This window comes from Mytilus galloprovincialis, chromosome 3, assembly GCF_965363235.1.
Source record: "Mytilus galloprovincialis chromosome 3, xbMytGall1.hap1.1, whole genome shotgun sequence".
NCBI lineage: Eukaryota > Metazoa > Mollusca > Bivalvia > Mytilida > Mytilidae > Mytilus > Mytilus galloprovincialis.
The window spans coordinates 30,984,792-31,001,584 of NC_134840.1; the positions used below are offsets into that span (position 1 = coordinate 30,984,792).

At 30.4% G+C, this 16,793-nt stretch overlaps 1 protein-coding gene across 2 annotated transcripts; it reads left to right on the forward strand.

The window, feature by feature from the left end:
• Positions 1-748: 748 nt before the first annotated feature.
• LOC143067692 (uncharacterized) lies at positions 749-16,231 on the forward strand. 2 transcript variants are annotated; one of them, XM_076241149.1, is made up of 13 exons: positions 749-854; positions 1,962-2,034; positions 2,462-2,553; positions 4,231-4,283; positions 4,482-4,540; positions 5,683-5,805; positions 6,322-6,421; positions 6,754-6,861; positions 9,560-9,666; positions 10,232-10,353; positions 11,860-12,032; positions 12,483-12,645; positions 13,512-16,231. In XM_076241149.1, exons 1-13 carry the CDS (start codon positions 815-817, stop codon positions 13,544-13,546), a joined length of 1,248 nt encoding a protein of 415 aa, XP_076097264.1. In that variant the 5' UTR covers positions 749-814; the 3' UTR covers positions 13,547-16,231. The 2 variants fall into 2 exon arrangements, with proteins under 2 accessions (XP_076097264.1, XP_076097265.1); XM_076241150.1 differs by having other exon boundaries at positions 13,408-13,547.
• Positions 16,232-16,793: the final 562 nt, after the last annotated feature.

The window sequence follows — 16,793 nt, forward strand, 5'->3', positions numbered from 1 at the left end:
TGTAAATATATGCAGTTGTTTCTTAACATTTTCTTACAACCCAGCACATATGAATTATTATATATCTTTTAAAACTTTATGATGACAATCCTATGAATTAATTATGATATTTATTATTTAGTGATTATTATAACCTAATTCAGTCATCTGTATATAATTAATTGTTTCCTTATGTTTTAAGGTTTACATAGTTGCTAAAACTATACCCTTTGGGTAGTGCTTCACAATTAATGGAGGCAGTGGCGGATCCAGAACTTTTCCAAAGGGGGGCCCGCTCCAGTCATGCTTCAATGATTCCCTATATAATCAACCAAATTTTTCCCACGAAAGGGGGGGCCCGGGCCCGCCAGCCCCCCCCCCCCCCTGGATCCGCCTATGGGAGGAATATACAAGAAACTGAAACTGAGTATAATGATCCCAGTGTATTTTTTCTCTCTTATATAGCCAGTCAAGGTCGTTAAAAACTTCCATTTGTTGTCTCTCTTAAGAAGTCTTTATTTTCACATAATGTACATAGATCCCGTTTACAAACCCTCTCCTGCTCCAGACATATATAGGCTGACGCAAGTTATACCGCTTATTGATTTGTTGATTTTGTAAAATAAGTGTTTCCACTTTTCCGATGTTAATTTTTGGAATTCAAACGTATTATTTTTTGAGTGATTTGCGTATTTTAATGACATTTTTTTCTAAAGTATTTTATAAATCCCGCTAAATTTTCTTCAGATTATCGCCCTTGTGTAAATTACCCAACATGCAACTTTCTACTCCATCTTGATTCTTTTTGGATACCGTACACAAATCAACTAGCAAGATGAAGTTGAAAAGATTTCTCCTTCGTTATTATCCACCAGGTGTTTAAATTTAAAAATATTAACAACATGTGAAACGCAATCTGTCGTAAAGCATTTGATGTTATTTTTTCCTCCTATAGATATTTAAAACGACAATACATCCATTATTGAAAATGCCGGCGATTATTAAAAAAACCTTTTTGTTTGCATTTGTACAAACATGTCCAACGTAGAAATTTCTTTCAGAAAAAAACGAAAGCAAGCACTTGAGAAGATCAGTTTAGATATGGCATGCAAGTTGGATTCTGTATTATATTTCGGACAGCTTGTCGGGGAAGGGTTTTAATAAAGATTTTTTTTTAAATGTGTATTTACTGTAAGAGGGAGGGGGATCTGTTTAATTACGGGTTTGTTTGCCTAGAGAGCATGTTTGCTCAATTATGAATTAAAAAAAACATCTTTGTCCAAAGATTATAAGAGATTTGGTTTGACATGTGTTTATTTCGTTGACTAAATTAAAGGGTAAATCTTTTTAATAAATATTTAAAATAAAATGAAAATAATTTTGAAAAATGAATTGCTTTTGTCTACAATGAAGCTTTATTTATAGATTGATAATTGGTAGTAATAACAATTAATTATAATGAATTCCTGATTTGTTTAGAAATGTATGTAGTTGAGTGTGGGGTGGTTCAGATCATTGTTTCTAATTTCTATATCTTTCAATTTTTTTACCATTTCACTATAACCTGTATTCTTTGTTCTCTTTTATCTGTTTATGTTAGTCCTTATAATACATGAAATATTTGCCACTGGACATTTAGTGAACACCAATCAATCAATCTATTCTTTATATTTCATCTCTTTAAATCTGTTATCTAAACTTTTCGGTCCATTAATTCATGTGTCTAATAAATTTTATCGCTCAATATTTTTTTTTGTAATTTCTTTCCTTATCAGAAGATTTCACCTGGTAACCAATCTTAATCTATATTATTGTATTAAAAACAATAAAAATATTTGTACTATTCCAATCAACATGTACAACCTAGTCCGCAGTATCATTGAGACCAATCAAAGAAACGTTACATCAATTACATGTGATGTACTTTTCTGCACATATTAGTATATATGTACATGTATTTCATGTTTCTCGTGTCTTTTCAGGTATTATTTTAGAATATGAACAAGGAGGGAACTTAAAAACGAAATCAATTGACCTTTTAGATTTAAAACCAGAGTAAGTATAAAAATAAATACTGATGTTAGATCGGCTATAGTGATTAGTTTGTATCCAGGAGGTTTAGACCATTAGATCAATTATAAAACTTGTCAATCAGGAGATACCTAAACAGGAACCTGCAGTTAAAAAGGAACCTGCAGTTAAAAAGGAACCTGTAGTTCCAAGCCTATAAGGAGTGTTCTCAGATATAGCAACCTAAACTAATCAATATAGCTACATTTTATACATTGTACATGTTGTGTAATGAAAACAATTCAACAAAAATCTTTAAAGAGTATTTTTTTCAAACAATGAAACAAATCTTTTTTTATCTCATATATACCTTCAAAAATAGAGCCACTGTACTACTGTCATGTTGATGAAATACATTTGCTTCAAATGAAAGTAATTTTACATGTTTAATTTTTGTTTTTAATTCTTGCAGAACAGATGTAGATGCGGTAGTAGATGAGATCTCTAGAAAGGAACCACTAATAACAGCTTCCAAAGCAGATCAAGTTAGAAAACTCATACAGAGTATCCTTTCTTTAAATAACCAAGATAAAAACATATATCTTAGAGTCAAGAATGCAATTTGACTACAGATATTTACAGTAATTGTGAACTGTAGTTGTATATTATAAGCTGAATATTATAGATTCTACAGTCTAGTTCTGAAAGGAAAGAAACTTGATATGACATGTGGTGTTGTGCTCTTTTAATAACTTGGTGGGGGTTTCTACATGACTAACTATAGCCTTTGCTGATATTTTATTTATAGTTAGCCTTACTTTATGCCATTTTGAGTCAACTAGTTTTGTATTAAAATGTGTGTTTTGTAGTATCTTTTTCCACCTAAGGGAATTTGTTAGAATTGAAAATATGCCTGATTTACTTTGATATGAAACATTCCTGGACAGAATTAGATCAATGGTGTAGCTGTGTCTCCAATATTAAGCAGAGATGCAAACAGTTTTTTTTTCCTGTCAGACATTTGGGCCTTCAGGGTACCAAGTTTTGCCAGACCCATCACATTTCTGCCAGACCTATATTTTCACTCAAAATTATCTATTTTTGTAGTATTATGAAAAAAAAACAGCCCCCCCCCCTTTTTTTCCATTTTACCATCCCTTTAGTAGATGTAGAGTATAAAAAGTATTATCAGTTTCACCTCAAGAATTTTTTTATTTTTCATGAATAAATGTTAGCAGTTAATAAAAATGAAATTCTTACTGTTTATAAATAACAATGAAATGTAACTGTTTTCTGTTAAGGGGTTTCCCGAATTTTCCCGCCAAAAAGCACATGGCTTTCAACAATTGTAAACAAAGCATTCAATTTGTGATCATGGATTACAGCTTTAATTAATTGAATTTGGATATAGATATTCAACTTAAGGTACAGTCAGGCAATGTTTTTAATTTTTTTATGGATTAAAACTAATTTGAAAGAAAAGTTTAAAAAATAAAACAATTTTTGACATCAAAACAACAGACGATCTGAAATATATTATGAATATTCAGTGACCTATATATTTTTGGAACTCTGCTAGGGGTCAAAGTTACATCATTTTTCAAGCCAATGGTGTGTATTCTCTGTTACAACTAATCAACTGCGTTTGATATAAATATTTCAATAAATTGAGATGTCAAAACTTACCATTTCAAAACAGAAATTTATACTGCAAAATGTTTATTTTTTTATTTTTTAAGGAGGGATATTTGGAAGTTGTGTCAGGCTATAATATTTATCATTAAAACAGTTTGAACTCCCGATTTCTATTATGTAATCGAAGCCTTGCATGTTGTTCTATCTAATCATGCAACGTGGTTGTAAAATCACAATTTTATAAACAAAATACTCTGCTGGGACCGACAGGGAAATCAGTTTTGGCTGACCCAAGCAGACTAAAATATTGCCGGCCATCAGGTCCTGCAGAGCAACTAGTTTTGCCGGACCTGCATAAATTCTGCCCCTTAGGTCCGACAGGTCCGACGATTAGTTGCATCTCTGTTAAGGGGAGAAGTATTATTGTGTGTCAAACATGCTTTGATGAGGAAGGCAAACATCATAATTGTAACTGTTGTTTTTATTTCTTACATGAAAGTTTTAACATAGCATAGGTGAATTTTTGAATTTACACATTACGGTAATATGTATACACCTACATGTATAACAATAGATGATAAAAAATTTCCTTAACATTTATCTCAGGACTTCAAGAAAAGTTAGGACAAAAAGATGATCATCACTTCTACTTATTTAAGGTAAATTATATGAATAGTACAATTTACTTGTAGACTTATATAAACTTATATAATAGGATTCATCTTAACTTTTTCTGAGCTTTGTTTTTTTGAAACAAATCATGGAAAAATAAAACAAAACAAGTTTTGCTTTAGAGGCAAATGTATTTTATAGGTATAATAATTTATTGCACTAATATTTTAAAATTTTCAACGCAGGTGCTGAGAGCCCATATCTTACCATTAACCAATGTAGGATTTAACAAGTCAGGGTCAAGGTGAGTTGTGGTAATATCAGTACAATAGTAATATATATTTGACATGTACAAATACACATAAAATATTTGTCAGTGGATGTTTAGCAGTTATCAATCAGCATATAGTCATTTTTTGCTTGAAATTCTTTATTTTTAAACAGTGAAACACATCATTATGATGTCTGCATCATATGTAAGAATGATGGGTTTGAATCCCGGTGGTGTCAATCCATTGAAAGACTTGAAAGTTTGTATTTTCTGCTTCTCTGCTTTGCACCCATTGAATAGGAATAAGATCAAAGACTAGCAGACTGTGAGTTAAAACATGTGTCTGTGGACATAGAATATTACCATGTGAACAAGCATTTTAAAGATGGGTTTATATTCCAATCATGTCTCGTCCTGAATATGCCTACAATTTTCTACTTGAAGTTAAACATCCATCTTTCCATCTCTATTTTAAGCAAGATTTAAATTCATAAACATTGTGGTTCAGATTTATGACCTGAAAAAGGGGTCTTGGTTGATCTGTTATAAGCACTGTATCTGTTTAGTTAGGAAAAAAGTTTTATTTGATTAAATATCAAAATATTACACAGTTAAATTCAATACAAAGTGACAGAGAACAAGTAACACAATTGATTTAATTGGGGTTAAAAGTATTTATTTTTGTATTTCTCTCACTTGTATTTTCCCTTCGGTTAGTTAATCTTGCTTCTGGAAATGTAAGTTAGTTTCCTTTTATGGATCACAAAGTTTTACTCCTAAATTTCTGATTTTCTACACGAGAATCAAGAGTAAATATATACCATTATCACAAGACTTTTTCAGGAAAAAAAATGTACGCAATAGAGGATCACACAAAGTGTGTTCTGAAGTCATTACAGGACAATGTACTCAAACCTACTTAAAGGTTGCCTTTTTTTTTTTAAAGTATTTGAACAGTCAACACTTCAAATGGGTCATTTAATATGCAACAAGTTGGACAGAAAATGTAATAGGGATATTAAATCAGATGATTTATTTTTTTAAATAGGTAAGGTAAAACATGAACCATGATAATGATGTAAACATATATCTTCTTCTGTATATCATGTATATACATATGCTCCTTGTGTGGTATTTTTATTACATTTGCATTGACGGTTTGATTTGTTTTGTAGTTTTATAACAGGAAGTTATGATAGAACCTGTAAAGTATGGGACACAGCATCAGGGGAAGAACTTCATACATTAGAAGGCCACAAAAATGTAGTGTATGCCATAGCATTTAATAATCCTTATGGGTAAGGTTTTTATAATCTTGTATTTCTTCAATGTTAGATCCATCTAAATCAACATGTACATGATATATATAAACTTGACTCAGCATTCTAACTAAGAGGAGTACCAAAGTCCTAATGGAATACTTCATAATGAATTCATTAATTTTTTGGTGCAATCAAGGGTGTTTTCAATTTTACACCTGTTTTGAAAATGCATAAATTTTGATACAAAGATAACTTATATTACCTCTTTCCGTCTGTAACATATAATTCTTTTGTTTCTCAGCAGCTACAATTCACAGCCATACCATGTTACTTACTAAAATTTTTGTTTTTTTTCTATTGAACTAAAAGTAATAGTTTATGCCTTATGATATGCAACAGCACACAGCTTTATCTGGTTATGCCATACCTTGTGAACACCATCATTGTGGATGAGTAGATTAAGTGAGCAATACATCACAGTACATCTTGTTTAAAATATTATTTTTACACAAAATATCATACAATTTAGTTATGCATGAATAATATTTTCAGAGATAAAATTGCCACAGGTTCATTTGACAAGACTTGTAAGCTTTGGAGTTCAGAAACAGGCAAATGTTATCATACATATAGAGGTCATTCTGCTGAAATTGTAAGATATATTAGTAAAAGCAATAATGAATACCAATGGATAAATATGCAAATGCGCTAAAAAACTTAATATGTTTAAAAACCATTTAAATCTTATCCTACACAGCTTCTTTAAACATCAATTTTTATCATTCACACATAAACTTTCTATTAAATCTTTGTTTCTGAAACCAAAGTTAAATTAAATCTCATATTTCCAGAGGTTGAAAGATGTCAAAGTTTTCAAAGAAATTTATATCTTTTACAAAAATTAATATAACTGGTAGGTAGTGAACGCTCAAAGCAACTATCTGAACTGGAGGAACACTTAATTTGACTTTTCCTATTTTGTAGGTTTGTTTAAGTTTTAATCCCCAGAGTTCTATAATAGCTACTGGTAGTATGGATACAACAGCTAAACTATGGGATGTCCAGACTGGAAGTGAATTAGTCACTCTTAGTGTAAGTTAACTGATCAGATGAACTGATTTATTTTATAAGACTGAATCTAAAAATACAAAGATGTATATTTGGTAACATCACAAATAAGGGAAAAAAATAGAACATTCACTCATAGACAGTATTGTTTCCTGAGGACATATAAGTTAACATTTCTTTTCTTCTTTGAAGATGCTGACTGTTAAAAGGATTTTAAGGGAGGGTATTTAAATTTTGTATCTACAACTTTTGTTAATATTGATCACTATATATTCCTAAACAATAGTAAGATGATATCAAGAGGCAATCAATGATAATACCGGTCAATGACAAACATCAAGGAAATAAAAAAAATATAGGATAAACTTACAGTAGCTCATTAAACCTTACTCTGATGAAACATACAGTAGCTCATTCAACCTAACTCTGATGATTGAGCAAACTCTATGCAACTACAAACTGAGGATATACCAAAATGTTGGAGCCAGAAAAATCGCCAGCTTCTATATTTTGTCGCCAGTTTTGAAAACTTAGAGCAAATTTTAGAACCAGCTAGAGTCTTTATTTCTTCTACCAAAATTTAAAATATGTTCAATTTCAATTTTTTATGCACTCAGCCTGCACTTTACATCATTTAACATGTAATACTAAGTAATGATGATATGTGGATGTTTCACGTCCGGCTATCCTGTCTGTATATTGTGGACTGGAAAAACCTATTTTACAGACCGGTGTCTGTTTGTCGTTTGGCCTTCATTTTACTCCGACTGCTAAGTAAGTTATTGCATAGGGTTTATATACATACAACAAAACAACATGTGTACTTTATTTTCTTTTGTCAGTATTTCATATGTAGAAGAATATAAATTAGCTTATGGTCTGTATATGGGTCAGGATCCCTAATAGACCTTGAGATGAGGAACTCAGATGACGTAATTAAAAAAAAATATTAGTCCGCCATACAATTGTGGATGCTGTGATTTTAAAAATGGACATAAATGAACAATAAGAACTGTTTTATAGAGCTGATGTGATGAGAAAAGAAATATGTAGATCTGACCTGAAATAAATTATTAGAAAGGACAATTTTTTTATTGAAATTTATGATCAGAATTTTGGGATTATTTCATGAGGAGAGTGACATTTTTCACCATCTTCCGGGGTCCAGCAATTTGCGAAAAAAGTAATCTCACTTGCCACCCCGAATATTTAACCAGACATGTATAAATGTATCAGCTTCGATTTGAGCCACCATACATGTTCAAGTAAACGATATGGACTGAGCAACGGAGGAAAACGTTACCATTACCGCCTATGGAGAATTAATTGTAAATGTTTACCCATATGCTACAGAATAGAGAAAATGTCTTAAAATAAAAATAGAAAGAATAGAAAAAGGGGGTAATTGAATTTAGAAAACAAAATAAGAGGTGTTTACAGAATAGTGAAAAATTGTATTAAAAATAAAGAATACAGAAAAAGATGTCAAAAGGCATCCTACACAAACTGCTACTCAGACCCTCTTTAACTCTTCCCATAACTCAAAAGACCTAAACATATAAATTCTTAACCCATAATTATGTAGACATATCTTAGACATGTCTAAAGTAGGTATCTCAATGATAGGAAAAAGTAAACTTGAGTTACCTTTCTTTGGAGGTTTATAAACAGTACGTAGAGGAAGTAAATATGTTTAACAATGGACGCCGATTTTGTCATTTTCGTATCATAACTGAGGGCAGTCAAAGACCAATTTCATCTTAATTTGCTATTTATTAACGGAAAACAAGTAAAACGTTGTTTTTAACAAGTTGATTATGGTTTTTGACTTCCTGTCAGTTATGCTTTCTTCATACAACTATGTTGACCAGTAAATGTTGCAAATTGTGTTGTCGTATGAACATTTTTTCAAATGAAATAGACAGAATGCTGTCTAATCAATTCTATTTGAATTAATTAATGTGGATGATTATTAATGACCCATCTAATAAATGGATTACCTGTAACAACAGATTATGACGCCTGTTGTAACTGTTGATTAGTTTGGGGTCGTAAACATAGTCATTAACTTGTCGCCAGGTAAAATTTTGTACAATTTATTTTTTAAAACTTTTTAATACCAATTAAAATGAAGATCGATATTGAAAAGAAATGAAAAAATTTACATAAGAAAATGTTGGCGCCAGAAATTTCGCCAGCTGCCATAATTTGTCGCCAAATGAAATAAAAAATCTCAAATTGCGACATTGGCAACGCACAGGGCGGTCCCTGTATACATTTAGGTTCAAAGTGATACCATAACATTTTTAGGTCCCTACCAACAAAGTCGAAGGGGACTTTAGGTTTGCACTCTGCCCATCTGTTCATCAGTCAGTCCGGCAAATCAGTTTTCCAGACTTTTTTTCTTTGTGCTTGAAGATATTCATTTGATATTTGATGTATTGTTTTATCATGACAAGTTACAAGTCAAGGTCAATTTTTACGATTTACACTTTTCTCCTTGTTCAGTTAAAGCCCTTTCATAAGACAGTGTTTGAAGAAATTAATGGTAGGTTTATTTGTTATTTTATGTAGTTTACAACTTGACAAGTTACAGATCAAGTTAGAATTTTGTTCCATTACGATGAATTGTTAACCCGTAGGGGACTATGTATTGCCATGCAATACTTACATGATGCCTGTTTAAATAGTACTTTATTAATTGATCATAATTTTGTTACAGGGACATTCTGCAGAAATCATATCCTTATCTTTCAACTCGACCGGTTCACAACTAATAACAGGATCATTTGACCATACAGTATCTGTTTGGGATGTCAAATCTGGAAAGTGAGTATTGAATATTTTCAGAAATTTTAAAGGCTTTTATATCAAAGGAATAACTGATAAAGTTGATTTGCTTTTTGTTTGGTACTAAGCCTGGATAACAATAAAAAGATTTTTTTATAGAATAACTATACCTTGCTTTCTGTTCCCTTTTTACCTATGTTATTAAGAAAAAAAATCCTTTATTTTGATAAACGTTGGCATTTACATTTCTGTTCTGTAAGAACATCCTTCAATTAGTGTACAATAGTTTTTCACAACCTAGTGAAACAAATAAACAAATCGAGAACTGTGAAATCAGGACTTCTGCTTGATCAAGACCGGTCGAAAATAAGTTGGTTTTGTAAATTGACTTTGTTTTAAAACTCTTTTCCATGTTTCATTGCATGAAGCAAGCAACAATCAATTATTTACCAATTCAAGGTGTGAAATATCCATTTAAACTTTAAAAAAATATTTGCTCTAGGAGATACAAATCCTGCACAAGGAAGCATACTGGTAAACTGTTTATACATTCACTATATTTTTGTATTTAAAATATTAGTGGCATTAATTATTTTAATTTCAGACGAATTCATACATTAATTGGTCACAAAGCTGAGATCAGCAGTGCCCAGTTTAATTGGGACTGTTCATTAATAGCTACAGGTTCTATGGATAAAACATGTAAAATTTGGGACACTCCATCTGGTAAGTTATGTTACCAAGAAAAAAAACTCATTAGAAATATTAGACATATAATATAGTATGCCAGACATACCTTATTTCTACACAAGACTCATTAGTGGCTCTCCAATAAAAACAGCTGGAAGACTAAATCTTATAAAGACATTGAAGAGCATTGATAAAAAGCAAAATGTCCTTGAAGATGTGCCTAACAAGGTTAAGGATTTCTTAGTGTTTCAAATCAATTTAACAGTCTATCAACACTAAAATTACAGAAAATGACATATGAATGATATTCCATTCCAGTACAGAAGCTCTGACTACAAGAGTGATGATACCCATAGAGAAAATATCCACCAGAGGTGGCAATGTGAATGACCGAGTCATTCAGAATACTATTAGGGTACTGCTGATTGTTTTGATGTTTTTTACATGTATGAAAATGTTTTTATGCCCCACCTATGATAGTAGAGGGGCATTATGTTTTCTGGTCTGTGCGTCCATTCGTTCGTCCGTCTGTCCCGCTTCAGGTTAAAGTTTTTGGTCAAGGTAGTTTTTGATGAAGCTGAAGTCCAATCAACTTGAAACTTAGTACATATCTTCCTTATGATATGATCTTTCTAATTTTAAAGACAAATTAAACTTTTGACCCCAATTTCACGGTCCACTGAACATAGAAAAAGAAAGTGTGAGTTTAAAGTTAAAGTTTTTGGTCAAGGTAGTTTTTGATGAAGTTGAAGTCCAATCAACTTGAAACTTAGTACAAATGTTCCCTATGATATGATCTTTCTAATTTTAATGCCTGATTATATTTTTTACCCATTTTCACGGTCCATTGAACATGGAAAATGATAGTGCGAGTGGGGCATCCGTGTACTTTGGACACATTCTTGTGCACATTGTTTTGAAAAATATTACATTTATTTTCATTTGTGATAAATAAATATACACTAGGCCAACCGGAAAACACATATTTTTTTTTTTGGCCCTAGAATAATATTGAGAATGAAAATGGGGAATAGGGAATGTGTCAAAAAGACAACAACCCTACCAAAAAAGCAGAAAACAGCTGAAGGCCACCAATGGGTCTTAGAAGTAACCTATAACTAGTGTATGCATTTTTGAAATAATGGTTTTATTTTATAGGTCGATATATAGGACATAATGATGAAGTTTTAGATGTTGCCTTTGATTATACTGGTCAGATGTTATTATAATGATTTGATTTTATAGGTCAGTGTATAGGAACTTTAAGAGGACATGATGATGAAGTATTAGATGTTACCTTTGATTATACTGGTCAGATGGTATTATAATGATTTTGTTTTATAGGTCGGTGTATAGGAACTTTAAGAGGACATGATGATGAAGTATTAGATGTTACCTTTGATTATACTGGTCAGATGTTATTATAATGATTTTGTTTTATAGGTCGATGTATAGGAACTTTAAGAGGACATGATGATGATGTATTAGATGTTACCTTTGATTATACTGGTCAGATGTTATTATAATGATTTTGTTTTATAGGTCGATGTATAGGAACTTTAAGAGGACATGATGATGAAGTTTTAGATGTTGCCTTTGATTATACTGGTCAGATGTTATTAACAGCATCAGCGGATGGAACAGCACGATGTTATAATGCCGTCACTCATCAGTTAATTTCAAAGTTTGAAGGTCACGAAGGAGAAATATCTAAGGTAAATTTATGTTTATTGAAATTCATTGTTTTATCAGTCTGTTAAATACCAGCCAAAAAGGCACATCAATGAACAGCAACTCAACAACAAAAATAAGCTAGGATTTTGGGGAGAGGGCGGTTTGCTGGAAGGACTCTTTGTCCATTTTGATGGGAAGTATGTAGCTATTAATCAACACCAACCTTAATTATGTTTAGGAACAGTGTAATGAAATTTGTAGATGACTTGATATGTTGGCTTACAAATGGCATTAATAAAGTTAATAAAGAAGTGTCATACATTCATATTAAATTTTAAGTTAATTCAATTCTCCATCAGAACATAACAATGTTTTTTCATGATAGTTAGTCTTGGCTTTTGAAATACTCATGTTCATTAAAATCTATGGAGAACAGCAGTAGATATATTTCTGACAAAATGTAATAAATACTTGTATATGTATTTTGACAGATAACATTCAATCCACAAGGAACATCAGTATTAACAGCCAGTTCAGATAAGACAGCTAGACTATGGGACCCAGAAAATGGATCATGTAAACAAATATTAGAAGGACACACAGATGAAATATTTAGTTGTGCATTCAATTATGAAGGAAATACAATGATTACAGGTAAGCTAACATCATTCATTGTTAGGCAGCTGTGTGTGTCAGAATCATCAATGTTGTTATTTACTATAACTTTTTGCCTTGTATATATTGTCTCTCTTGTTGATCACTAAATTCCATCCATATTGTATATTTGGTTAAAAGTTCGATTTTTGCAAAATTTGGAAATTCAATGAAAATATGTTTAATTTTGCAATATGTATTTAAAAATCGCTTAAACAAGTACATAGACCATTTTTCAAAAATATAAGTTAGACTTGCTTACATGATGCAATACCAAAATATGTTAGAAATTGTTCCCTTCAAAAGGTTAGAGGTACAGAAATGGCAATCATTTGGGGTTATTATAAAGTTTTTTTTTATTATGAACTGCTATATACTGTTTAAGTGCTGTTAGTTAATTTATAAAAAAAAATAGATTATGCTTTATATGTTCAAATTGATCTTACAAATAGGCAAATAATGTTACTATTTGTTGAACATGCTTTAGTTCCTTATTTGATTAGATTTGAGAAATAGCCTTAATACTTGCCTCTAACTGTAAAAGAAGAAGCTATGATGAGATGATTTAAACAGTATCATAAACAATATATGTTTACAATTTTGTGGAAAGTATTGTATATGAGTACACACTGTTCGAAAATTTGTGTCACCTGTTTGATTTCTGCACAAATTGAATGGATTGAAAACCACTTGCACAGCTTGGTTTAATGTAACATATTAAAATGAAGAAAACTTAAATTTCCTTTTTCTCCAATGAAATAGGTAGTAAAGATAACGCCGTTAGAATATGGAGCTAGCAAAAGTCATCAAGTTTACTAAAGGTCAAAGTTAAAGTCTCTGACTACTTTATTCCTTTCCTTATTCAGGTAGCAAAGATAATACATGTCGGATATGGAGATGATGTTGACTGATGTCCTAAAGAATTAATATCGGATTGTGTTCATACCTTTAAAAGGAGTTATAAAAGAAGTAAAGAAAATCCTGGAAGCGTAATGTACTGGTTGCGAAGCAACAAAATTAATGGTAAAAATCTTGTATTTTATTAAAAAAAAATGTGTTTTATTTGTTTGTGCAGCACAAATATAAATCCATTTACTTAAGTATGTATTTGTACATGGTTCAGATATTTAAGTATTATTACAAAGTATTTTTGTGAACATAAACACCGGTTCTTTTTTCTATTTCTTAGTCAAGACAGTATAAACATATGTATAAAACAGTGAAATAAGTTTTTGTGAATACAAAAATGGATGACTTTACCTTGCAGATGTAGTACTGTTTTAATCATAGAGTGGAATTTAGATTTTTAATAAGAAATTAAAACAGCTGTTAATATTTTATCAATTCCATAATAAATTATATTGTGCTAAAATCGTGTAAGTTACATACTAAGGTGGTACCCAACACTTTCACTAAAATTAATTTGGCTCGTTTAATTTTCATAAAATTTTGACAAAGTATTTACTTTGACCCTTTTACAAAAATATAAAAAAATCAAAAAATTTGAACCAAGCCTTTTATCAGAAAAATTACACTGGTTATATAGCAGTTTGACATTTTGATCATTGAGAAGCTTTATATTGCCTTCACAACGCATTGTAATTAAAACGTTTAGCTGATATTACAGAGTTATCTCCCTGTAGTGTTAGGTACCACCTTAACATTGGATAAAAATATAAAAATGGTATGCATTTATGATTATCACTTGCATGTGTTATTGAAACTGTTAACCACTATTATAATCAAAAATATTTTGAAAACAAGTTTTATATACCAAAATATTGGCTTTTTCACAATTATCAAAATTTCTAAAATAGAATTTGATTGCAGTTATCATTTTGATGGTAAGATTGGAAGGCAAAATAGTGAAACCAAAAAAAGTGTAACAAAGTTTAGAACTATGTAGCACCTGTTATGGTTAGTTAGGTTTTGGTTTTACCACTGTAGGGGCTATCAAACTAGAAATTATACTAATTTTAGCATTCATCATTCATGAGTTTAAAAAAAAAAAAAACTATTTTTTTCACAGACACTATTTCAGTGTCAACCTTACACCTGAAATAAACCAGTAAATTAAATTACATAACATTGAGTCATATTATTATATTGTAGTCTTAAGTTAACATGGTAAAGGCTTGTTGTTTGTCTACTTATTAAGTTCTATTGTATTCATACACCAATTTCAAGTTTGTCTTCTATGGATGAAATGAAACTTTCCACTTTTGGTTGTAGCATCAGAAAATAATCATATTACATCCCATGCATAAATTTGAAAAAGGTTGACCAGTGCAAAATTGTGGTTGTAGTAAAAGAGGAGATGAAATTGGTGTGTTGAATTAAATTTGTTTTTGTTGTGAGCTATTTTCTTTTCCATCAGATTTATTTTTTTATTTAATATATTAAAAAGATTTTTACAATAATGTTTGTACAAATAAAATCATATATTTATTATTTTGTGTCCGTCCTTAAATTATCTGAAAGTGCTATTTACAATTAGGTCCGTCCAAGAAATGGATTTATATTCCATAAATGAGTTATATTAAATGAAGAACATTCCAAAAATTACTTATATTTATTGAAGAACATTCTAGATATACATTATATACAATGCAGAACATTACATAATTGTCACATATTTGATAAAAACAATTCATAATGTCGTATATCATGTATATTGTACAAAAACATTCCAAATTTTTGTTTATTTTAATGAAGTATATGTCAGAAATTTCTTATGTAAGAAGTAGAGACATTCCAGAAATCTTATTTATTCCAGTATTAAACCAAACCCTTATGGGCACCTCTTAATTTATATATTTTTCAGAAGTAACAAGTTACTTGTAAATAAGATGGTAATTGACAAATGTTTAGAATGTATGCAGTGGGTAACCTTTACTGTTGGTTGATATGCACATTCCATTACTTTTTTTATGATTACAGACATAATTTTCTGTTTATAACTTCATCTTATTGCTTATATTCCAAATGTCAATTGCAGGAGAAAAAATTGGGCGCATCGATTTTACTTTTTTCTGTGTTTATGATCAACATGTCAAATTTTCAAATCATATGAACAATTATCATAAAATAATGTAAATCTACAGTTAAATTTTCGTTGGGGTTTTAATTTTTAATTTCGTGGATAATTCTTATCCACGAAATAAACGAAATTAAATCCCCCACGAAAATTTGTGCTTTTACAGTATTTTTTTACATAATATTAGGTTTGGAACAAGTTTTTCCCCAAAAATATATGTATTTTATTGTAGTATGGTTTGCTTTTAACGGGATTTCAGTTCTAATATTTGTATACTTGACATTAGAAAATAAGATATCTTAAAAGGTGTTTAAAATGGTACAGTGGTAGTTAATAATTATATATATTAAAGCAAAAATAAATGTTTATTTGTATCCTTTTTTTACTTAGTAATTATGTGTTGCAATATTTTGTATTGTTTGTGAATGCTTGACAGATCAGTTTTTGCTTGTGTGTATTGTTTTGAAAATAAGGATGTGTTGAACAATCATGCAAAATCTTTGAACTTGTGCAAATTAGTTTTATCCTGAATTAAATTATGGAACAGTTTTGTTTTACTTTTTCATGTTTCGACCTGAAGTGTAGCAGTATAAAACTAAGATGTGGTTTGAATGCAAATAAGTCAACTATCTACCAAAGACCATATGACAAGGACATTGAATAATTATAGATTTCTATATGGTCTTTTATAATAATCAAAACCTATACCATATAGTTGATAATAATCTATGAAATGTCTGAGACCAGACAACAAATGAATCAATTCAAAACAGAAAACCAACAAGATTATTTATGCAATTCCCATAGTAACATTAAACTAAAAGCATATAACTTAATATGGTATGATTGCAAATAAGACAACTATCCAAATGAAATAGATGATAGCAATTATAGGCAACCGTTCAGCCTACAACAATGAGAAAACCACATACTGTATACATGTAGTCGGCTATAAAAGACCCACACATTAAAAATAGGAAACAATTCAATTGAGAAAACCAACAGCCTTATTTATAACAAAACAATTTATGATAAAAAAATATGACGGACATGAACAAACGACAACCACAGAACAAAAGGCTCCTGGCTTGGGACATATACATAAATAATG